Source organism: Pelodiscus sinensis, chromosome 1 (genome assembly GCF_052426305.1).
Source record: "Pelodiscus sinensis isolate ZL-2025 chromosome 1, ASM5242630v1, whole genome shotgun sequence".
Lineage (NCBI taxonomy): Eukaryota > Metazoa > Chordata > Testudines > Trionychidae > Pelodiscus > Pelodiscus sinensis.
Window position 1 is genome coordinate 110,661,874 of NC_143052.1, and position 24,639 is coordinate 110,686,512.

The window sequence follows — 24,639 nt, forward strand, 5'->3', positions numbered from 1 at the left end:
TGGGGAGGTGGAGCAGGCAAGTAGATTTTGTGTGCCCCAGCCGCGCTGGCTCCCCAGTGCTATGGAGGGAGCCTCAACCCTCAGGGGCCAAATCCAGGCAAGCCAGGGGCCGCATCTGGCCCCCAGGCCTTAGGTTCCCCACCCCTGCTCCAGGTAGTTCACTTACGGGGAGCTTAAAGCCATAATAACAGCATAATTCTGCACCTTGTGTATAATACAATATTTGCTATTTCATGGAGTTAGGACAAATTCTGGAATAAAACTCAGTTAAGATCTATTAATAGAAACATGGGGTGCAGTTCTGTGAAATTCTGGGAAGTTTTCAATATCCTCAGCACCTGTTGACTTCAGTGGGAGTTAAAGGTGCTGATCAGGGTCAGAAAACACCATGTGAAGGTCATGCAGCATGTTGTTCTTGTCTGACCTGTTCTTGAATCTCTGCAGAGAAGGTGCATCACCTTGGGAAGCTATTTCACTGCCGAGTTGCTCCTACTGTTGAGAACTTTGCCCTGATATCTAGCCTAATCTTAAATGAGGACTGTTATACTTGCTTACAGGCCAAAATCTGAATTTACATTTCTGTGTTTTCTTGCAAATATTGTGGCTATCACTAATCCTCTAGCAGAGCAGAGAGCTGCATTCCTTACACTGCTTGAGGGACTGATGATATCACCAACTGCTGCAGGTGAAACATCAGCTCTGAACTCAGGTGTTGGTAGACAAGTAAAGGAAGCAAATATTTTCCATTTTGCTTTCTTTCTAGTGTAATGTGTTTTCCCTTTAAAATGTTTAATCCTCAATATACATTTCACATTTGTGAAAGGCCCAGCTATATTGCCTTAAAGACTGGACGCTTTTGTGCACAGAATACATATATAGCATTGGGTGGCAGCTGCATCGGATGCTTCCCCAAACTGGTCCTATCTTTTGTTTTGTTACAGCCATGACTTCTTGTATCTTCTGTCTGATGAAAGGGGAGTTCTGAAGCCCTCTGAAGAGGGGTTAATTAGTGCAAATTAAGGTGATGGTTTTTGTGATTCAGAACTGGATTCTGACACCAAACTTGTGTCAAATAAATCACCCAGCAGCCATGAGATAATATTTTGCCTTTTAAAATGTTCATGTTCAGTCATTTTTAGACTTCCCATACACATTTTATTACTGATTTACAATACTAAATGATTTATTCATTTAAGTAGATGAAACTAAGAAGCTTGTGAGTTCATGTTTAAAGTTGACATGATGCTCTCCCACCTGTTCTTCGCTCAAATCCTCATGCATGCTGTCAGAGACTTAGATCTTGGTATTTACATCAGATACCGTTTGGATGGTTCACTGTTTGATTTGAGACGCCTTACTGCAAAGACCAAGACACTGGAGAGGCTTATCACCGAAGTGCTGTTTGCTAATGACTGCGCCCTTATGGCACACCAAGAGAACCACCTGCAGACCATCACTGACAGATTCTCTGAAGCATCTAAACTATTTGGTCTCACAATTAGCCTCAGAAAGACAGAAGTCCTCTTCCAGCCTGCACCAAACAATGCTCCTCCACAGCCATGTATCACTATTGATGGTACACAACTGAAGGTAGTGGACAGCTTTAAGTACCTGGGCAGCACAATATCAAGTGATGGATCCCTTGACAAAGAGATTACAGTGAGGATCCAGAAAGCCAGTCAGGCACTTGGGAGATGGTGTATTAAAGTTCTTCAGCACAAAGATATTTGCCTGTCAACTAAACTCAAGGTATATAATGCCGTGGTCCTCACCTCTCTCCTGTATGGCTGTGAAACATGGATCCTGTACCGTAGGCACATTAAGCGAATGGAGCAGTTCCCCATGCGCTCCCTATGATCAATCATGCGAATACGCTGGCAGGACCGAATTACTAACCAAGAAGTGCTTGATAGAACTAGTTCCACAAGCATTGAAGCCAAGATCCTCCAGATCCAACTTTGATGGTCTGGCCATGTTCTCCGCATGGATGAAAGCATGATCCTGAGGCAGCTGTTCTACGGGGAGCTGGTACATGGTAGTCGCAAACAGGGACGCCCGAGGAAGAGGTATAAGGATAACCTGAAGACCAACTTGCAGTGGAAAGGCCTTCAACCTCGACAATTTGAACTAGCTGCTGCAGACAGGACTAACTGGCGTTCCCTTACGAGAAAAGCAGTGACAAAGTTTGAGGACGACCGCCCCCAACGCCTCACAGCTGCACGTGAAAGATGACATAGAGCTGTGTTCTCTCCTGTCCTGACAACCGGCGTCCCATGCCTTATTTGTAGCCGCATGTGTGCTTCAACCTTTGGGCTCCGGAGCCACATGCGTCTCCACAAATGAAATGCACAACATGTCTTCCTCGGCTCCCGAGAGACAAGCAACAACAGCTGCTTTCCCAGAACCAGGGAGTTTTCACAGCAATAGAAATAATGAAGTCCAGAATATGGGCAAAAATTGCCCTATACAGTTCATGTGTTTCTAATCCAGTGGTTCCGATTCAGATCTTCTGGACACACAACTGTGATCTAGAAGACTGAGCATGGAGATGGGAGTTAGGTGATCAGGATCTTCATTCTCTGCAGATTACCTCAAGCATAAGGGGTTCCTTGGAGGAAGATGTAGAGCTGCCAAAATGTCTCTGCACTGTCTCCCCTTTCCAGCTACTGACATTGAGTGCATGGCTAGAAATTGGGTTACCAGGTGTCCGGTTTTGAACTGGACAATCAGGTATTTGAGCTCTCTGTCCGGGAAACAAATTGAGAAAATATTGGACATATAAATGTCCGTATTTTCTTATTAAGTAAGTTTTATTATTATCATGAGTATCAGTACGCAACTACACAGTAGAAAGGAGACGGGTGGGGACGGGGACGGGGTAGGATGGAATCCCCGGGGCCGGACTCGCCCGTGCGCCCCGCCGGGACTATTCGTGGGACGGGCAGCACCCTGGGATCTGCGTGCGCCTGGGCCAGCCCCGCTCCATGCCAGCCCGCTCCTCCCTCCAGCCCCCCGACCAATCCCGCTCCCCCAGACTCCTTCCTGGACAGCCCTGCTTCCCGCCAGCCGTTCTTCCTTCCACCTCCCCCGATCTCCCCTGCCCAGCCCCGCTCCCCCCGACCTCCTTCCAGCCAGCCTGGCTCCCCTCCCGCTCCTCCCCCCTCACACATCTGAGATGAAGTGTGTCTGGTATTTTTTTGAAATCATCTGGTAACCCTAGCTAGAACTTACTGAGCTATGACTATATTTAGGTAGTAGGGTGGCTCTACAAGAATGGTACAGTAACAGCAGTCCTGAAGTTGCTTCAATTTAAGCAGAAGGCTGGGCAGGACCCAAGCAGGCCCAGGAATTTGGGAAGAGCAAATCCTAATTCATATGCACGCATGGCACAAGCAGAGACAAACAGACTATTGAGTTTAATCCTGACTAGGAGTGAGACCTTAGGCAAGTCACTTAGCTGCTGTGTGCCTCAGTTTCCCCATTTGTAGACAAAAATTACCCACCTTTTTAAATACTTAAGAGTTTTGCGCAGAAGCTGTTATTTAGGTATTCAGTGATTTTTGTTATGATTACTTTATTACCATCCATGTCTCTGGCTTCAGCTTGGCTGATCCAGCCTATTTTTTGGCCCATTTTTTATTGCTTTTAGCAAACCTGATTTCTCACTCTTTCCCTCCATTCTCTTTCTTCCTGGTTCTGTACCTCCAAGACAGCAGTCATGTGGTCTGCTGAGACTGGTAGGTATATATTGGCATTTTCTATATCCGAGCTTAGTGACAGTGAGACTAAATAACACTGACCAGAGGAATTATAGAAAAGCAGAAGATTAAAGCAGCAACAAGGAAACGAGGAAAGGAAATGTGGATGTGCCAGAGGGGCTGACAAGTGCTGAGATGCAGAAAAAGGTAGCAAATGAGCATTGTAAAAGATAAAATACTCCAGTGACCATACCAAAGGAGACAAGAAGCAGTATGAGCTGGAGGTGTCTATGAAGAATAACAGCCCCTTTCTCTGGAAATGGAGAGATTGTGTGGAGAAGCACAACAAGTCAGGGTGTACCACATGACAGCCAGACATGGAAGATCTGTGTTCGGGGATATTTTCAACAGATTGTTTTAACATCTTGGTAAAACCACAGCTGGAGCTGAAACAATGCAGACAACTCTGGTTACTGTTTGCTTAATAATAATTAAAGAAAAGACAAAACAACAAACTTAATTTTTAAAAGATTAACAAAGAAGAATCCACATATGCCCAAAGAGCTGAAAATTTAGTAATTATAGCTGAAAAGTTTCAGTGCTGTAGCAGTGTTAATCTGTATCTACAAAAACAATGAGGAGTCCTGTGGCACCTTACGCTATGTCTACACAGCAGCGTTATTCCAAAATAACACAGTCCACATCTATACTACAAGTAGTGATTTTGACATAATGTTGAGCTGGAGGATTTCTTACTCTGACTCTTATAACCTTCATTGTGCAAGAAGTAAGGGCAGTCGGAAGAAGAGTGCTCTTTCTTGGACTTCCTGCTATGTAGACAGCGCCAAAAGCTGAAATAAGCTATTTCGACTTAATCTACACAATTGACATAGCTCAAGTTGCCTAGCGTATTTTGGCTTTAGCCCTCTTGTGTAGACGCACCCTTAGCCTTAGAAGCTAAGGGTGCGTCTACACAGCACCCTAAATTCGAAATAGGATATGCAATTTGCACTATGTAAATTGCATATCTTATTTCAAAACTATTTCGAAATAGCTTATTTTCAAATTTGTCATGTCTATACAGTGCCAAATTTCAAAATAATGCACTATTTTGAGCCATCCCTTATCCCTCTTGCAACAAAGTTTGCTGGGATGGCAAAATAGTGTGCCCATTATTTCAAAAAATATTTTGAAATCATGTGCGGCTTCTGTAGATGTGGGGTAGCTATTTCGGGGTACTGGAGGTATCCCGAATTAGCCATGCAGTGTTGACGTACCCTAACAGATTTATTAGGGCATAAGCTTTTATAAGTAAAACCCACTTCATCAGATGAATAGGGTGTATGAATTGGAATAAAAGGTGATTTAAAATTCTGGTTGGTGGAACTCTTATTGGCCTTGGGAAACTTTTTATAAAAATATTTCCATTGGCTCTAGCATCAGTTCAGCTGATGGAACAGTTGCAACAAGGCTTTTGAATCCTTAGCTAAAATAGTGATAAAAATAAGTCTGGCTGCTGGAGCCTATGGTTCTAGAGCCACCTATCATGCCTCTTTTAACAGAACCCAGGAAGCCTCTCTACAGATACAGAATGTAGAGAACTCCTTATGGATACATGATACAGGATATACTCACACCAGATAATGGAACTCAGAGCTCAGGTTTTGGGCTATCAGGTGAGGCTCTTTTTAATAGTATTGAAACCCTTGCTGGCTCCTGGTTTTCTGAGGCTTTGCTATTATTATTATTATTTTATTAAATAATATTAATATTATTAAATAACAACAATAATAATTGTATTGTTGTTGTTTTGTTTGTTATTATTTTATTTATTATTTGGTTTATAAGTGGGCTAATGCTTGTACTGGAAGGAAGCATCCTTCTAGACAGCAGTAAATGTTCCTGGATGCATTGGACATGGTGAGCAATTAGAAAAAGGAATTGCTCCAGAGTCAAGTTGTGAGAATAAACAGAAGCTTGAAAGGGGCTCTGATTGCAAAGGGAGGAATGTGTGTCCAATCTCTCCCAGTCTGGAGGAAACTGGACAAGAAGCAGGAAAGATGATCACACAAGTTGCAGTGGAAAGACTTAAAACTTGTTCAATACTTTGTTTAAAACACTTGATAAAGTGTCATACTTGGGGAACCCCCAAGTAAAAAAAAAATCAGGATCAGAAGGTTGTATAGGTAGCTAACATTTTCTGATTTGTCATATCTGATTTCAGCCATTTGAGTCAGTGTTCAACTTTTTCATAGTATGTGTCAAATCTCAGCAGATTGTTTGATGGACAGTCCTAGTTATCATCATGCAATGTCCCTCATGCAAATATATCAATAATAGGAAAGCAGCGATGACTCTTTGATGGATTGTATTGAATGAAATAAAGTTACAGTGTTCAAATTAGAATACCTAAAATTAAGTCAATTCATATTTGGGTCCTCTGAAAAATCAAGGCAGTTATCAGAGTGCCTAAATATTAATATGAGGCCAGCTTTAGATATGCAGGTTTAAAAAATATAGCACAAGATTCTTAAAAGACCCTGGGGATATCTTTAGAAGCAGATGGCAACAAAGAAGTCAAATAGCACAATGTGACCTAACAGCTCTTTGCAGAGTACCACCCAATTGCTCTGCACGCCAAAGTTTAGGAGCTGCTTGCCTAATGCCTAAGCTGAGCTATTCAACAAAACCTTACTTGCTATTAGCACTTTAGTTGAGGCCATAAACACAATCACTAAAGACGTTATCTGTGGGATCTGAAAGGGGGATCACTTTCACAATTCACATTTTAATCTCCACGGAGATTATGACCACTCTGCAATAACAGTCATTAGCAGCAGAATCAACCTTGAATCGTGCTGCAAGATTTCTTTCACCTTTCTCTGAAGCATTTTTTTTGTTCAGTGTCGATGGCAAGGTATTGAACTATGGATCAGTGATCTGATCCAATATGGCAATGTCTATGCTCTTTTTGCTTCAAAATGAGGTGACTGCTGTTAACTGCTACCCATTGAGATGCTTCTGGCAAATTGCTGCGTAGTTCACTGTGATAAGTAATCATCAGCTTTGTTCAACCTTTCATAATTAACAATTATTTAATTAATAATGAATATTTTGTAAGTGTAGAGCACCTATTATTCAAGGTTCTTAAAGACTTTACAATCTTTAATGAGTTTAAGCCTCACAGTTCTACTGTGCAAAACATTAAGCCATTGGTCCAAAGTCACAGATAAAGCCTTTGGTAAGTTGCTCCACAATTGTGCCTTGGATATCTATGGTTCTAGATACCTACGCTTATTCATAGAGGTTCATATTTCCCCATTCCCATATTCTTAGCAGGAAGAATCAAGAGGATGGCTGGCAGCTTACTCCATTACCAGATTCTTCCAGCACAGGGCTCTCCAGGGAGTGTTGGCTATGGGTTAACTGACAGTTACTCCTTTCTCACTACCACTATTCCACATGCAAGGCGCTCCTTTCTCAATAGGTGTCGATTATTTACTACTGGATGGTACAAATCAGCCCCCCCCTTTTCTGTCTCTGTTATTAAGAGGGACCCATCACTTATAACGGGCAGTCTGTACTCCACTAAGGGAATGGAGTTCTTATATCTTCGGCTATCTCAAAACCTTGGGTTGACGTCACACCATCCCTATGCAGATTCATTGTTTGTCATGGAAATACCATCCACCCCCATACAACTTCCTTCCTCCCCAGACTGCCAAAGAGAAACTGTCCATTCTGCCCTCACTATGAAAAACACCCCCACTCCCATTCCAACACACACAAGCAGGAGGAGGGAAGAGGTATGAGATGTAAATAATGTAGTCCTGTTTTCTTCAGACATGGATCCCGCTGTGCCTGGGCAGCATGGCTTGCCTCTCATTGAGATCTGGGTCATACAGGGCCTTTTTGTCCTCAAGCGAATTCTGGCGCTCACATCTGCCTGCCAGGTGAGACAGGTCACCAGCTGCAGGTAGAGCACATCTGGACTGTGGAGGAAGAGAAGCCTGGTACAAACAAACACAGCAACTTCACCATAGCAGGCCATAGGAATTTGGGTTAAAAAAAAGACCCCAAACCTCTTGGGTGGAACGAGCTGCTGAGTCTGGTGATTAATGTTCCCTGCTGGTGTTTATGAGGCTGTATGAAAGGCAGGTACATTGCAGAAGTCGGAATGTACATGTTTTTGGCATAACTTGACAGTCACGGGAGGGGAGCAGCAGGCTGACCTTTCAAACTCACTCCAGCAGAACCATGCCACCCAGGTTCCTCTGGCAGGCCGGAAGAGGTGGATGTGGTTGGAGGCGAAGGCATCTATATGTGGGTGTCCTCCATTGAAGCTGGGAAGGTAGAGAGAAGTGAATGGAGGAGGGGTGGTCTAGGCATGGGTCCAGACAGGGCTGTGTGGGCAATGAGGCAGAGGCCATCTGGAGCGGTGTGACTAGATTGCCTGGCGGGGTGGCACAAGGATTTATTAGCAGGTCTGGTAGCGTGTTTGGGGGGGGGATGAGTAGAGGGCCATTAGAGCAGCAAGCAGGGCCAATGTGCTGACAGGACAGGATGAAGATGGGAGGGGGTGTTTGCCTTGGCTACCTGGGGAGTGAGTGGAGCTGGGAGCACGTGAGGCTCTGTCCGGATATTCCTGTGGCAGAGCTGCCTGGTGGGGTTGAGCAGGGAATGGTGAGGGATGTTTGAACAAGAGGAGCCTTTGAAGCTTTTCTCTCCCAGCTCTTCTCTGGACCGGCATCCCTCCTCCCCCTATAAAGTCATTAGGCTCTGGTGCCAGCCCTATCTCTGCTCCATCTCTAGCTGTTCCAGCCAGTGCATTCACAGACCTCTTGCCCTGGGGGAACGGGATTGGGGTATTATATGGGGTCCTTTTGAAGGGGAGGGCTATTTTCTGGAGGGGGGGTCTGTTCATTTGCTGCTGTCGAGGCCAGATCATTTCCGAAGCAGCTCTGCATGACAAAGGCAAAGGAGCGAGTTTCTGCCTTTGATCTCCCCCCCTGCCAACCCCACACACCTGCCTGTGCTCCCTCCCCTAGCAAACAGAGACCGGAGGAAGAAATGCCATGAGGAGTAGTTGTCTCTGAATCCCCATGCAGATTCGATGTGTGTGTGGGGTGGAGGAAGGGCACGTAACATGAAGATACGGTTGGGTGCATAGGTTCCCGGGTATTGCCTCCCGTGACGCATTTCTGTATGGCTGGTGCACACTACATTTACCAGGGGGTGTCACTGTATGGGGTTGTTATTGATGGAGAATATTAACATCAAGGGGACAGAGATCCTGGGACGAGGGAGGGGCATAGGTATGGGTGCCCCTTAGTTGCTGGCCTGTCCACCCTGACCCTCTCTGCAGAGCCTCACACTGAAAGTCAGCAAGCCTGGGTTGGGGGAAGGGATCCAGGTTCCCACTGTCAGATTGAGCTCTGTCCCATCCACTTCTGGAGCAAGTTTGATCAACATCTGTCTCCTTTATAGGCTGGGATCTGACCCTTTCCCCAGTGACTCCCGTGTCCCTTCGATGCCTCTGTGACTGCAAAAAGGCCTCAGGCCAGGTCTTTCCCTTTGGGGCCATAAGAACCCCCAGCACCGTCTGTTGGAGCTGAGAAGGGACCCATGTAGGGGCCTTACTTGAGGCAGGGAAGAGGAAGGGGGAACTGCATGATTCACACTCCGTCCCACCGGCGTCATCCCTGTTGGTGACTCTTCTTGCCCTTTGCTTTGCAGGCTCCCTCCACACAGGGGTCAGCAACCTATGGCTCTCAAGCCAAATGTAGCTCAGTAAAGAACCAAATATGGTTCTTCTGTCTTTCCCAAAATACATGCAGCTTCCTACATTAAAATGAAAAATTACTTCAAAACTTTAAAAATGCATAATTACTCATGTGAAGATGGTCTTTTTTTCTCTATTTCACCTTTAACCAGAGGTGAAAGTGAGGCAGTGCGCCCCAGTAAAAACCAGCTGCGCTGCGGAAGAGCTGGCCCCTGGGGCACTCTGCTCCTTTAAAGGACCAGCTGAGGGCGAGCTATAGGGGACATGTGCGTGCTCTCAGCCAGGATAGTGAGAGGGGCTGCTGGTGGCAGATGCCTCTATCTGGCCACGATGGCTGAGCTGCAGCCCCATCTCACCACCATGGTCTGTCCCCAGCCACCACACTGTTGGGACAGACCCTACGGCCCAGGTCCGGCGGCCCCGCGACTGCTGCAACAACCCAGCCGTGGTGGTCTGGCTTGGGCTCTGGCTGTGGCAGCCTGGCCAACAAGGCCTCATTTGGGGCCCAGCCCCCATTTGGCCACAGTGTCCTGTCCCTAGCCCCAATTCTGGGGCAGGCCCCGTGGTCCAGCTCTCATGTGGCCACAGGCAGCGCTAGCTGTGCCCCCACCCTGCTGCAGCATGGGTAGGAGGGGAGACCATGATCCAGCTGCAGCAATGCTGGTCCAGCCCCTCATCCAGTCACTGCTGCCCTGGTGCAGCAGCCCAGCCCCTACCTTGTAAGGTAATCCAGCCCAGCATCCTCCCCCCCACATACTTTACTTTCCACCCCCAGCACCCTGCCTTGCCTTCTGCACCCCCCATACTCCCCAGCACCCTGCCCTGAACCCCTCATTCACCCAATCCTGCCTCCTGTACCCCACACACAAACTGCACCCCCAGAAGCAGAAGTCTCATTAAGTAATATCTGTGAGGACAATGTTTCATTTATGCTACTATTAATCATCATGTCTACTAAGTTGTATATTTTCACTCAAGCAATTGATCTTTCTTGTACTGGCTCTTTGTTGCCCTCTTGTTTGGAATTTTGATGCAGTTTGGCTCTTGGGTTTGGAAAGGCTGCGGAGCCCTGCCCCAGCACAGATCTGCAGGCGGCTGGCTAAGTGCGGGGGGGCTGGACTGCACCCTGTTGCGCCATAAAGACGGGGTGCGGCTGTGGGGGTGCGATATAAGCAAAAATGAGGGGCGCCTGCTGCTTTTCTCGCCTTTTTCTTTTCTCTCCTCCCTTTCTTCTCCCCAGTGCAGTCCCTCTCCCGCTGTCCCTTCCCGTCCTTCCCTTTGCAGGCTCTGCCTCCTCCTCCCCCCCTCCCTAGAGTGTCACTCGCCTGGAAGTGCCGTGCATTCCCAGGGACCCCGGCGTGCGGACCAATCAAAGGCAGATGGACCCTCATAAAAGCCCTGCAGGTCCCTGCGTGCCGCGGGCCGGTCACTGGGGCAGGGAGCCGGGCGGGGGAGGGGTCTGCGGGCAGGGCTGGCTGCGCGCGAGGGGTCCCGCGCGGAGAGCTTTGGCGCAGAGAGAAGTGGGAGGGGGGCGCTCGGCTCCCCCCCCCCCCCGCAGGACCCTGATGTGAGCCCCGCGCGCCCGTTGGACTCAGGCCCCCTCTGGGCTTTCTCCTGGTTTTACAGGACGCCCTGTCTTGGAGACTGTCGGTTCAAGGGCTCTTGCAAGGGCGCCGGAGCCGGGAAAAGCGCACCATGGCTGGGACTCGGCTGCTGCTGGTCGCCGCTCTGCTCTGCAGCTGCACCCAGCTCCTGGCGGAGGCGAATTCCTGGTGGTGAGTCCCAGGTCCCTGCTGCCTCCCCGCCTTTCTCCTCCGGTGGGGGCTGTCCCATGTCACGCTCTGCCCCTGAGCTCCCGAGGCCAGTGGGACTTTGCTCCCCCCCCCCGCCCCCCCGGCCAGGGGAGTCAGGGCTTTGCTTCTCCCAGATTCCACGGGCTGGGAATCGACGGGTCGCGGGCTTTCTTGCTGTACCTGCAAGAAGCCCCGAGGTCTGCCAGCCCCCCGGGGAAGGAAACACACGTCCCTTCTCCCAGCCATTCTGCTTGAGGGAATCTCAGGGACCTTCTGGGATTGCCCCTCTGCGGTTTTGACTGGGGGGTGGGGGGAGTCCTCGCAAAAGGACTTAGGGTTTCCTGTTTATTGTCACATTTTCTAGACAGAGGGAATCGGGCCGAGTTGGAGGCAGCGCTTATTGGCACTTCATAGCAAACGGCTCACTCCCTTTTGCAAAGCCTCACCGCCCCCCCCCCAATCCCGTGTGTCGTTTTCTGTTGGAAGCCAGGTTACAAACGCGTTGTGTGTTTGCTCCTGCCAAAGCCTGGGGTGGGGAATTGGCATCTGGTAGAGCCGAACCAGAAGGCACGGAGGTGAGATCTGTCCCCAGCCTCAGCCCTTGGCTGGCAGGAAGGTGCTGGCACGGACGCCGTGTTAAGCCTGGAGACACTCCGAGATCGGAACTCGCGGATTGTATTTTGGTCTCTCCCCTCCCTCCCTTTTTGATGTCCCCCCCCCCCTCATTCCAGGTCTTTGGCAATGAACCCAGTGCAGAGACCTGAGATGTACATTATAGGAGCCCAGCCTGTGTGCAGCCAGCTCCCTGGGCTCTCGCCAGGCCAGAGGAAACTCTGCCAGCTCTACCAGGAACACATGGTGTACATCGGAGAAGGAGCTAAAAATGCCATCAAGGAGTGCCAGTACCAGTTCCGGCAGCGGAGGTGGAACTGCAGCACAGTGGACAACACCTCTGTCTTTGGCAGGGTCATGAAAATAGGTAAGAGGGGGGCAGGGCAGAGGTGGCCCGGGCAGGGCGGGGAGAGGGTGCCTGGGAGGTTTTTGCGCGCTGTCCTGGCGAGGAAGATCTAGTCGGATCTGCTTCAAATACACATTTAGAAGCAGGGCCATCCATTAGCCGAGGCCTGCAATCTTCATTGCGCGAGTCAACTCGCTCCATTTCCTGCAATGGGTATGCTTCTTAATGGAGTAGGGAAGACACCGGGCCCGGTGGGAGCGCACCCCCGGGCACGCCCAGCCCGGCTACCCCTCTCTCTGCACGCTTGGCCGGCGTACCCGCCTGGAGGGCCTCCCTGGCTAGTTTTATGCCTTAATGCAGAGCTGGTGGGTTTGGGCCGGGGGGAGGTTTCGATTGTGTCTAGTGATTGAGGGTGGCAGGGAAGAAGAGAAAAGCAGCCACAACCGATCCGGGTTAGCAAATCCAGAGTGTCCGTACCCGGCAGCGCGCTGCTCAGGGGGACTCCCCGGCGTGGGAGCCCGTCTGTTTACCTGGGAGGAAGGCTGGGACAATTCCTACCCCGCTGGCGGTAAGAGGCGCATTGACGGGCCATTGCCGCCCTGGGCTCGAGGTGTGACCGGCGCGCATTGTCCTCGCCCCTTTTGAAATGCAGCCATCCGCTGGCAAGGCGCTGAGAAATCCGGGCCCGGTTTGATGTGTCCGACCGCCAGGACAATAAAGAGAAGGTGTTAAAAATGGTAGTAAAGGGCACCCCCACCCCCACCCCCACCCCTTTCGTCAGGCGCTTCCCGCCCCACGAAGCTAATGATTTACTGTTGAGTAACCCATGCAGCGCCCCTCACCCCCTGCCATTATTCAGGGATACCACTGCATGGGGGCATGGCGTGAATCCCCGAGCCAGCGCGGATGCGCCTCGCTAGGCGCCCTTGGAGGGCAATAGAAGCACCTTTAACTTCTTGGCCCCGAGGGCAGCCCATGTCCCTGCTCTGAAGCAGGCAATGGGAGCAGAATGCGGGGGTTGCTGGCAGAGCTGCCTTTAACACTCAGTCTGAAAAGCTCCACTCTGCACTGAGACCCCAGCTGGAGGGTTTGGTCCCTGGCACTGAGCCTGCAGATTCCCAACCCCTTCCTCTTAAGTCCCAGGCCCTGTCTCATTCCCCTCCCTCCCCCTGACTATCAGTCTCCCACAAGAGCCAAAGCCCATATGCCCGCTCCTGTGGTCCTCCACAAGGACAAAGAGGGATGTTCTCAGACTGGGTCAAAAGTATACCTGGGATAGAGACGTTCAAGGAGGATAGGTCCATCACTAGCTATTAGCCAAAATGGCCAGAGTGGCAACTGCATGTTCCATAATATTTCCAGCTCCTGGAAGCTGGGCCTGGATGATAAGGGGATGGCCTTGGATCACTCAGTTGCCCTGTTCTGCTCATTCACTCTGAAGTATCTGGCATTGGCCACTGTCAGAAGACAGGATACTGGGCTAGTTGGTCATTGGTCTAACCCAGTATGTTCCTTCTTGTGTTCTTGAGCCATTGGATGGGAATCAGGACAGTGGGGAGATAGGAACTTACAACATTAACATCTGCCCTCCAGGGAACAAAAAATGAACTATCTATGAAGGGACATGTTTGAGCATGGAACTAGTTAATACAACAAAAGGAACTTCCCCCACCCTCCCTTGGTTTGGATGGGTCCCTGGTGACATTGATCAACGGGATCCAAAGCATGGGGTAAATTTTGGCTCCCAAAAGAAATTACAACTACTCCACAGGGACAAAGGCTCAGGAAGTGTCCCATATAGAGATGGACTCCCTTCCCCTTCAGTACCACTTCACTGACCACAGTCTTTTCCTTGAGTTAGGAAACAAGTCCAAACCTGGGTGGGGAATCAATGTGAACAGAAGGGAAGCACGGGCCAGAGGTGGAGGAAAAGAGGGTACAGGAATGAGCCAAAATAGATAATGGAGAAGGGGTAGAAACCGAGAAGGGCCCTTTCCTCACCCTTTTCATTAAAGTGATCCTAGTAATTCAGCTCATACTTTGATTTTGGTGGTAAAACAGTGGTGGTCTGTATGGGTGCTGTGATAAGTGTCTCTGATAGCTGTGATTGTGCTGTGTGTCTTGATGGCAGTATTGGTGCCGATGTTTCCAGTAGTTATGGTATGGGTGATGGTGGGTATTTATGGTAAAGAGGTTATGTTTATGCATGGTGGTGTGCATATGTGTCTAGTGGTGTGTCTGTAATTGTGACTGGTGGGGATATAGTTTGTGGTGTGTCCACCATTTAAAAACTTAACACCTAATACAGATAGATGAACTTGGCAGTCTCTGCTTCTTGTTCCTGGTACAACCAGATGTATTTTCTCGTGAGAGTGCACAGTCACATATAAACTGAAAACACTACAATGGCAAGAAAAGTTATATAGGTATTCCCCAAATATACAAATCTATAAATATACAAATCTATAAATCTAAGGTCTCTATTGCACATCACTGATAGTGTCATGAATTACCTTTTGTCAGTGACAAGCTGGTACTTAGGATGATGTTATGGCTGCTGTCTTTTTTTTCTCTATCCTAGGCTTAGGCACATTTCTTATGATTTTTTTTAATGAAGTACCTACTATAATTTCAGATAATTTGAGGAATTATGTTTTGGGTATTGGAGTAGAAAGCAAAGCATTTCAATCTATTCTGTAACATGTTGGCTGTACGGTCATTCTTCTCTGAGTATGTACTGTGCTTTTATCTCCCACTTTTAACTTGTAGGCCTCAATTCTGTATTGCAGCATGGTTCCTTTATGGTGTTCCAGGTGCATAAAGGGGCTGGAAACCAGATGAATTTCCTCACTGGGGAATATTGTCAGTGATACAGAGCATGTCAGAGTCTGGAGAGAAGAGAAAAGATAAGTAGTTGGGGAAAGATGGTAGACCAGAACTGTTGGGAGAACTCTGGCCATATCAGCCAACAATATGGGCATAAATTAGAGAAGCCCCAGGCACTGGTCTAGAATAGATTATGCTGGGGGCTTCCCATAAGCATCAAAATCCAGGCAGTGCATCCATTGTGTGAAGCCAGCTTTTTCTCTCATCCTTGTAAGATGGCCACAGCTTAGGCTGTGTCTAGACTACATTCCTTTTTTTGAAAAAGGGATGTAAATTAGACACTTCAAAATTGCAAAATGAAGCTGGGATTTAGATTTCCCGCGCTTCATTTGCATAATGGCTGCTGCAGTTTTTTTCAAAAAGGGGCTTGTCGAAAGAAAAACAGCTGTTTAGATGGGGACTTCTTGAAAATAAACCCTTTTTCGAAAGATCCTGTAAACCTCATTTTTGAGGAGTACAGGATCTTTCGAAAAAGGGTTTTATTTTTGAAAGATCCCCGTCTAAACAGCTGTTTTACTTTCGAAAAGCCCCTTTTCGAAAAAAAAACTGCAGCCGCCATTATGCAAATGAAGCACGGAAAATTTCAATTCTGGCTTCATTTGCAATTTTGAAGTGTCTAATTTACATCCCTTTTTCAAGAAAAGGGATGTAGTCTAGACACAGCCTTCAGCTATGTCTAGACTGCAAACCTTTTTCGAAAGAGGCTTTTTCAAGAGATACTTTGGAAAAAGCCTCTTTCGAAAAAGAGCACTTTTGAAAAAAGGCATTCTTCCTCATAAAACAAGGTTTTCCACGGTCAAAAAAGTGCTGCGTTCTTTCAATTTACTTTCGAAAGAACACGGCAGCAGTCTAGATGCAGGAGAAGTTTTTTCGAAAAACCTTGTAGTCTAGACACACCCTTAGAGTGGTAGTCCTTCGTTTATGGTTACTTGGGCTATGTCTATTCTAGAGAGTTTACATCAGCGCAGCTGTACTGATGCAGCTGTGACACTGTAAGCTCTCTTGTGTAGCCACTCTCCCCAGGTCATAATTAATCCATCTCCAATGAGTGGCGGTAGCAGTGTCGGCAAGAGAGGCTCTTCTGCTGATATAGTACTGTGCACACTACCACTTATGCTAATATAATTTATGTCATTCATGGGGGTGGAATATTCACCCTCTCCCCAAAAAACTACATTTTGCAGACATACGTAGTTGTAAGATGTAGTTTGTGTTTAGTAAATCTGTCTTAGTTTTGTATATTTTACAGTGGTATGGCAGTCTGCCAGCATACAGATTTTGTTCAGGGATGTGCTGCACTTTAGCTGATTGAGTTTTGTTTGTTTTTCCTGAGCATTGTTATAGGTTTTGGCGTAGTCTAGTCTCTGGTCTGGCAAGGAGTAATTTTTGATCGCTGAGGTACAGAAATTACCCTTCAGAAATTGATCCCTGTACTATATAGTAAAGATTTCATAAATTCCTAAGGCTGAATTTCTTAAAGGGAGGATAAAGAAACCTATAATGTAATGTAAAGCATTTACTACTGGGAGTATTTTTGAGAGGAAACCATATTCTGTTTCTCTCATATTCATTCTCTCCTGACTGGGCTGTCCCAAGTTATTCAGTTTAGCCCTGGCATTTCTAGAGTTGGTTGAAAAATGATATGTTTTCCCATGAAAAATGTCTCCGTTTTGAGTTGGTTTTCCTTCCTTTTTGCTCCACCTTTTTTTCAATGGTGAAAAGGAAAAAGGGAGGGGAAAAAAGTGGTGAAAGGGAGAGAAGAGAGAAAAATAAAATAATGTTAATATTTAATATTTATTACAATAATTGACAAAATTGGAAAATGAAAGAAAAACAAACATTGTCTGCAAATAAATAAATGGCTACTCTTTTTCATCATAAAAATTTAGAAATACACTTTTTAACCCAGCCCTCATTTTCTTTTTTTTTTTGCCTCACTCTCTTCCCCAAGTTCAGGTCTATCTCTCCTTCCTTTCCAGGCAATTCCCTTGAAAAGAGTTGCTTTGGGATTGGCTCACCTTTGAATCCAGAAAGGAGAGTCTGTAGCCCAAATCAGCATTTTCACAATTGACCCCTGCAATCCCAATGTGCCCCAGGTTTATTCCCACTACTTGGAGTGTTCAGTGGACACTGGAGGGCAGCAGAGCTCCATGGAGAAGGTACTGGAGCACCTCATTTACTTATGTCACATACACAGAAGACTGACCCTAACATTCCCCACCATCCCCCACCCCACCCCAAAGCAGGGAGAACCTGGGAACAGAGCATAGAGTATATTCTGCATGGACAGTCACCGCTCTCAAATGGCCTTGGCATGAAGACTGAGAATGGGGGATATTAAAACAGGAAGGATTTATTGCATTAGTCCAGATAACATTTTCTGTAACCTCTGTTCATGTTTGCTCACTTTCAATGAAAATAACTTATTAAACATGTGACATGATCCCATGGTTGTGTGCAATAGATGTAAATCTAGGTCTGAAATGAGGGATTGCTATTGGGATGAAGGGCAGATGAATGGGGTGATAGCAGCATCCCTATGTGAGTTCAGATATAGGGCGAGATTAATTCTTCTGGGGGCCCACGGCTATTAGAATTTTGTGAGGCCACAATGAGGAGTTCAGAGTGCAGACGTGGGCTGCAGGTTGAAGCAGGACGGTGGGTGCAAGAGGAAAGTGAGGGCTCCGAGTGTGGGTGCAGGCTCTGGGATAGGGCTGGGGATGAGGTGTTTGGAGTGCAGGAACAGGCTCTAGGCAGGGGCCAAGGAGGATGGAGAAATGTTCCCTCTAATCCAGGCATGTCCAAAGTCCGGCCCGCGGGCCAATTGCGGCCCGTGTTCTGGTTTAATACGGCCCCACAGGTAATTTGGCAATATCTATCTTTTATGGCCCCCAACGAATCCATATGTATTGAGATGAATACATTGTAAAATCTCAGTTAATGTCAGTTGGTCTAAATCAGTTATAAATATATTTGGACACAACATGTATACTTGGTGTTATGTTCCTGTTCATATTTTTTGAACTTAAAAGTTGAGACAACCTTTATTACCAATAATATGTAATGTATTTACAATGTTCCTGACATATATTTCAGCTTCTTGGATTTTTTTTTCATCTGGCCTTCAGATATGAAAGGCAGAGTGGTTTAACACCTGTTTAGATTTGTCATCCATGTGATGAAATGAAAAGTATGCCGTTTGCAATAAACTGCATAAAATAGTTAATTTGCATTTAATTTTAATGGTTCAAAGAATGTCAGGCAAAATGGTCGGCCCTCACGCATGTTCACTTCATCAAATCTGGCCCTCTTTGAAAAAAGTTTGGACACCCCTGCTCTAATCTTTTCCATCCATGTGTAGAATAACTTTAGTATGTGCACTGAGGTATGTGTATGTGTACCACCAGTAGAAACAAAAATCTAGCTGTGGGCAGTCTACTAATCAGTTAGGTGGCATTTAAATCTCTCCTGAGCGGCTGTACAAGTGCCCAGCTTACAGGGAACATTGTTTTTTAGTGCAGAAGGGTGCTTGGAACGGGAGGTTTGGGTGGAGGCGCAGGGTTTAGGCAGGACCGGTGCTGGGCCAGGCTCAGGACTGGGGCTCAGGGCTGAGGCATGGGGTCTAAGAGGGAGTTAGGAACTTAATGTGCAGGAGGGGCCTCAGGGCTGGGAAAGAGGTGTGAGGTCTGAGAAGGAAGAGGTGTGGCATGCAGGAGAGGGCTTAAGGCTGGGGCAGGAAGTTAGGGTGCAGGGCTCTTACCTGGGACACCTCCCCTTTAGTGTGAGGGGAATGCAGGAACTCAGTGTGGCCTGTGCTGCCCTGCAAACATTGCCCTCTGCAGCTGACATAGGCCAGGATTCCCAGCCAATGGGAGCTGTGGGGGCAGAACCTGTGGGGAAAATGGTGGCTCCAGCCCAGCAGGGGATGTGTGTGGCACCACTGCTTCGCCTCTTCCCTCTCTGACCCCACTGCCACCATGGCTGGATAATGCTCAGGGAAATTAGTGGCTGCAGCCCAGGACCCTGGGCTAAAGGGGCCTTGCAAAAAGATCTGCACTTTTGGCGGACTGGAAATCTTTTTGCAAGGTCCCCCTTAGGCTTGGCTTTTTCTTAACCTGGCCCTGTTCAGATACTTCTGTGCCACCAAAACCTAAATAGACAGATCTACATATTTACTTTGTACTAGAGATGACTCTGAGCTAAACCTGATTTCAACTTCATGACTGATCTGGGGTGTACCATGCACCTCCAAACGTCAATGGGTTTGAAATCCAGATTTAAATTTTGCAACGTGGGTTTATGTCTACTTTATATATTCAGTATATGGATTTTAAATATACAACAGGCAGGTATGCCCAGCAGGCCACTGGTTCTGTCAGATGTCTTATCCAAACATGCTGTAAAAAGCCTGGTTTACAGACCTTGTACCAGTATATTTATGTTGGTTAGAAGTTTGATTTATTTATTTATTTATTTTTTACTAATATAGCTATACCTGGTAAAACCCCTTCAATGGATACATTTATAACCAATATAAAAATTCCTGGTATCAGTGTAGCTTATTCCCATTCTGTATAGGAATAAATAAACTATATATTAGAGAGATGTGATGGATGAGGTAAATTTTTTTATTGGACCAACAAGTGTTAGAGCTTACACAGATCTCTTCTTCAATTCTGTGTAAGCTTGAAAGCTTGTCTCTTTTACCAGCAGAAGTTAGTACTACTCACCCATCTTTTCTCTCTAATATTCTGTGACTGACAAGCTCCAGGTACATGGCATACTATACCTGTCTGTTGCAGTGTTGTTGTAGCCATTCTGGTCCCAGGTTTTTAGTGAGCCCTGAAGAAGTTGTTTCAATAAAATATATTCTCTCACCTTTGACATTCCACGGGGGAATGGCACACTACAGCCACTTAGAGCTGGAGGGGAGGAGAAGGTTATGCCTGTGGATGATCAATGCCAGCAAAATGTCTCCCTGCTCACCAGCAGATTACCCTAATGGGCAGAGTCAAAGGCTGCTGACTAGTATGGATAAGGCTTAATTCAAAGCAGAACTTGGGCTGCAGCTCCAAGACCCAGTTTCATTATTATAAGCAGCCCAAGTTCTCATCTGGTTTATATACAACTAAATGGGAGAATGGTGCCACTCAAAAGATCAGGGAAATCTGTCAGATATATTGTAGTGCGGATGCTGCACACATCACACATGCATTGTGGCATAAATGATGTGGTACATTCATACAAATATCTGTCTACTGGGCTATGTCTAGACTGCAGGCTTCTTTCGAAAGAGGCTCTTTCGAAAGCATCTTTCGAAAGAGCCTCTTTCGAAAGATCGCGTCTAGACTGCAGGCGGATCTTTCGAAAGAGCAATCCGCTTTTTCGAAAGAGAGCACCCAGCGAGTCTGGATGCTCTCTTTTGAAGAAGCCCTATTTACATTGAAGAACGCTTCTTTCGAAAGAGGAACTTTCGAAAGAAGGCATTCTTCCTTGTGAAACGAGGTTTACCGCCATCGAAAGAAAAGCCTTCTTTCGAAATAATTTCGAAAGAACGCGGCTTGAGTCTGGACGCAGGGGAAGTTTTTTCGGGAAAAAGGCTACTTTTCCCGGAAAAACCCCTGAGTCTGGACACGGCCCTGGAGGCTGGACCTGTTTCACAGCTTATTTAGTAGCTTTTCCACCCCTCTTTCTGAAACAAGGAAATCAGTGCAATATCAACAGTTGACATGCTGTGTTGAATTAAGTAGAAAAACAAAAGCCAGACATAATAACACATCTTACTTTGTCTATGAGAAAGTTATTCTCTGAATCATTCCTACTCTCCCCATAGTCCAGCAGAAAATGTCACAGATGATTATATACCTCTGGGTGTGGGGCAGGGGTTCTCTTTATGTGGTAAATCTTGTCCTTGTTTGCATTTCACTAGAAAAGTTTCCCAGCAAACCACTTTCTGCAAGGGTGGTGCCCCTCGCAGTTCTGCCTTTGTCTTGGGTCATTAACCACTAAACTGGCGATAAGTTGCTAATAATGAGGGTTTCTCTGGATGTGCAAATTGGAAAATAAGGACACCCAAAGCAGGGACTCAGTCCTGCTGAGGGGGATTATAGGCCTTATGCATGATTTACAAAGTACTTTTAAAATAGTCGATTTTTGGTGACACTCTAAGGTTATGTCTACACTGCGGAGCTATTTCGGGATACCGGAAGTATCCTGAAATAGCTATTCCGCATCTTTTGAGCACACCCGTTATTTCAAAATATAACAGGCTCACTATTCCAATGTCCCTGTAAATCTTGTTCCACAAGGGTTAAGGGACGTTTTGGAGTAGTGCTTTATTTTGAAATTTGACCCTGTGTAGACAGGACCAAATTTTGAAATAAGCTATGTAGATATAGCTTTAGAATGTATCTCACCATAAGAACAACAGTGGAACAGTAACACTACTAAGGCTGTACAGCTGTAGTGCAGACTCTTGGTACAGAGATAGAGGAGGTTTCTATCCCTGTAGTAATTCCACCTTCTTGAGAGAGAGTAGTTAGGTCAAGGAAAAAATTATTCCAGCCACATAGTGGTATTTATACTTGGTTTGGGGGGAGGAGGGACTTAGATAAGGCTACGTCTACACTGCATTTTCATTGTTAAAACTTTTGTCGGTCAGGAGTTTGAAAAAACCAGACTCCTGACCGACAAAAGTTTTAACAACAAAAAGCACTGTGTTGTTGGGCAGGAGATGCTCTCTTGTTCACAAAGCTACTGTCACTCCTTGGGCATGGTTTTATTTTGCTGGCAGGAGAACTCTGTAGTACCATGGAATGAGGAGTAACGGTTAATCCAAACTAAGGATTTATTTCAGATTAACATTAAACTGCCGCATGTAGCCATGGGCAGTTCGTTTGGACTAAGGGGGATTTAAAAATGGCGGCCCGACGGGGACATGCAAATAAAGCCCGGAATATTTAAATCCCAGGCTTCATTTGCAACCCCGGTTCCCTGATTTGCCTACCTAGCTCGAATTAACGAGCTAGTGTAGACATACCCTAAGAGCTTATGTGAACAAGAAAACTGTTGATCAGCTAACATAGGTCTTTTCTATATAAGAACATTTTTAACAATGATAATTATATAGTTATTCAAGTATGGTTAGTGTTGTAAAGGCATGGTTTCTTGTACAGACATTCTTTCTTTGGTTTAAAAGTGTCTTAATTTGGTTTAGCTTAAGCCAATTCCTAATCGACTTTAGCTGAAAGAAAATAAAGTAGGTTTTAACTGAAAAAAAAAGTGTCTATTCAGAGGTTTACAACAGTCTAACTAAATTAGTTTAAAATCACCTTTAATTAAACCAGAGTAACTTTCTTGTGTAGACAAAGCCTACTTGCACTTCGTCCCCACTTATTTGCAATCTCGCCATACAGGCCAAAAACTAAATGGCTGTGTCTACATTGGTGCGATCTCACGCAAAAGCAGCCGCTCTTGCGCAAAAACTTGCTGCCTGTCTACACTGGCCGCGTGTTCTTGTGCAAATAAACTGACGTTCTAATGTATAAAATCAGGGCTTCTTGTGCCAGAACTCTGATGCTCCCGCTCAGGAATAAGCCCTCTTGTGCAAGAGCTCTTTCAGAAGAGGCCAGTGTAGACAGGCAACATGAATTTCTTGCACAAGATAGCCCTGTGGTTAAAATGGCCATCAGAGCTTTCTTGCGCAAGAGAGCGTCTACACTGGCATGGATGCTCTTGCACAAAAGCACATCTTTTGTGCAAAAGCACATGCCAGTGTAGACGCTCTCTTCTGGAAGAGTTTTTGCAGAAGAACTCTTCCGCAAAAGAGTGTTTGCATGAGAATGCGCCAGTGTAGACGTAGCCAATTTGTCTGGAAAGTGTACTATCCTCCCACTTCTTTGGCATTCTCTCCAGGTCATGATCAAAACACATTAATGGATCCATGCCGGGGGAAGCTGTCACTTCTGTGGATAGAGGCCTTACTCTATAATAAATAATACATTTATTAATAATAGCCTTTTACTGATAGCTCCTCTATACATACACCTCCTTCCAAAATGAGAGCATTAAATGTTTTATTTTTCACCGTGTATATCCTTATCAGGAAACAACCTCGGGCCATAAAAAAGATCCCAGGTGTATCAGAGACCCAGATTTGCTACTGGTACTGACTACCTGAAACTGCTGGGATAGGATAGTCAGAGTCTTGTGGATGGGCTCCTTAAATGCAAACAAAATGAGGAATGCAAACCTCTGTTATGAACAGCTCCTGAATTACCCATCCTGCCCATCTCTTATCTGCCAGTGCAGAATTGTTCCTTACAATATATCTTTCCATCCTGTTCTCAACCTAATTTTAAATGTCCTGTGCCACTGGGCTCACACCACTTTCCATTGCTGTACAGTCTAATAGGTCTCCCCATGAAGGGTTCTGTATTTATCAAAAGAGGTTTGTCTTTTGTTAATCTTCTTCTCCTCCTGCTCCCCCAGGTAGTCGAGAGGCTGCATTCACCTATGCTGTTAGTGCCGCAGGCGTGGTGAACGCCATCAGTCGTGCCTGCCGCGAAGGGGAGCTTTCCACCTGTGGCTGCAGCCGGACAGCCCGCCCCAAGGACTTGCCCCGCGACTGGCTGTGGGGTGGCTGCGGGGATAATGTGGAGTATGGCTACCGTTTCGCCAAGGAGTTTGTGGATGCCAGGGAGAGGGAGAAGAACTATGCAAAAGGGTCAGAGGACCAAGCTCGCACGCTCATGAACTTGCAGAACAATGAGGCTGGTCGCAGGGTAAGCTGTCCTTTTGTTTTCGTTGGAGCAGAGGCAGATCAAAAACTCATTGTGTGTTTGGGTGTCAAGTCACTCATGATTGGTGATGAGGAACAGTATTAGTCAGCTATGAGCCAGAGGATAAACCAGTAACTGGCTTGGTATGGTGCATGTTCCTGGTTTCACCATTCCTTTGTGAATCCTACAGTGAAGATCAGTTTTCCCATTATTTTGCCTAGGATTGCTGTCCAGCTAATCTGACTTATAGTTACCCTGGTCAGTCCACTTGCCTTTTTTGAATATTGGCATAATATTAACTTTCTCTCAGTTTTCTAGAATTTCCCCAGTATTCCAAATTTTGTTGAAAATGAACATCAGTGGGCCAGAGAGCTCCTCAGCAAGCTTTAAGACTTTTGGGTGCAAGTTATTCAGGCTTGTTGATTTAAAAATGTTTAGTAGATGTTGTCCACTATCCCCCTCAGTTACTAATGGATTAGAAGGTACTTATGTATCCTGTGATATGAGTAGATCATCCTACTTGATTCAAAATGCATATCAGAAATATTTTTAAACGGTACTGTCTTTTCTCTATCATTATTGACAATTTTATTCTCTCCAGTTAGTAACAGGCCTATATCTTTACTAGGACTCTTTTGTTCCTAATATATTTTTAAATCCTCATTATTGTCCTTAGCTGTGCCAGATATGGATTTTTTTCCTGATCTCTTTAGCTTCCGTTATCAATTCTCTGCACTTCATA

The 24,639-nt window shown here is 46.2% G+C and overlaps 1 protein-coding gene across 4 annotated transcripts in view; it reads left to right on the forward strand.

The window, feature by feature from the left end:
- The window catches only part of WNT5B (Wnt family member 5B), a 107,812-nt gene that overhangs the window by 74,964 nt on the left and 8,209 nt on the right, over nt 1–24,639 (forward strand). For 3 of the 4 annotated variants that reach the window (XM_089775762.1, XM_075941178.2, XM_089775763.1), the window contains 3 exons: nt 11,107–11,255; nt 12,005–12,252; nt 23,608–23,900. In XM_089775762.1, the coding sequence (XP_089631888.1) occupies nt 11,176–11,255; nt 12,005–12,252; nt 23,608–23,900 (621 nt within the window). In that variant the 5' untranslated portion in view covers nt 11,107–11,175. Of the gene's footprint in view, nt 1–10,769; nt 10,885–11,106; nt 11,256–12,004; nt 12,253–23,607; nt 23,901–24,639 lie in introns of those variants that run through there. The other variant, XM_075941196.2, reaches the window with a different exon arrangement.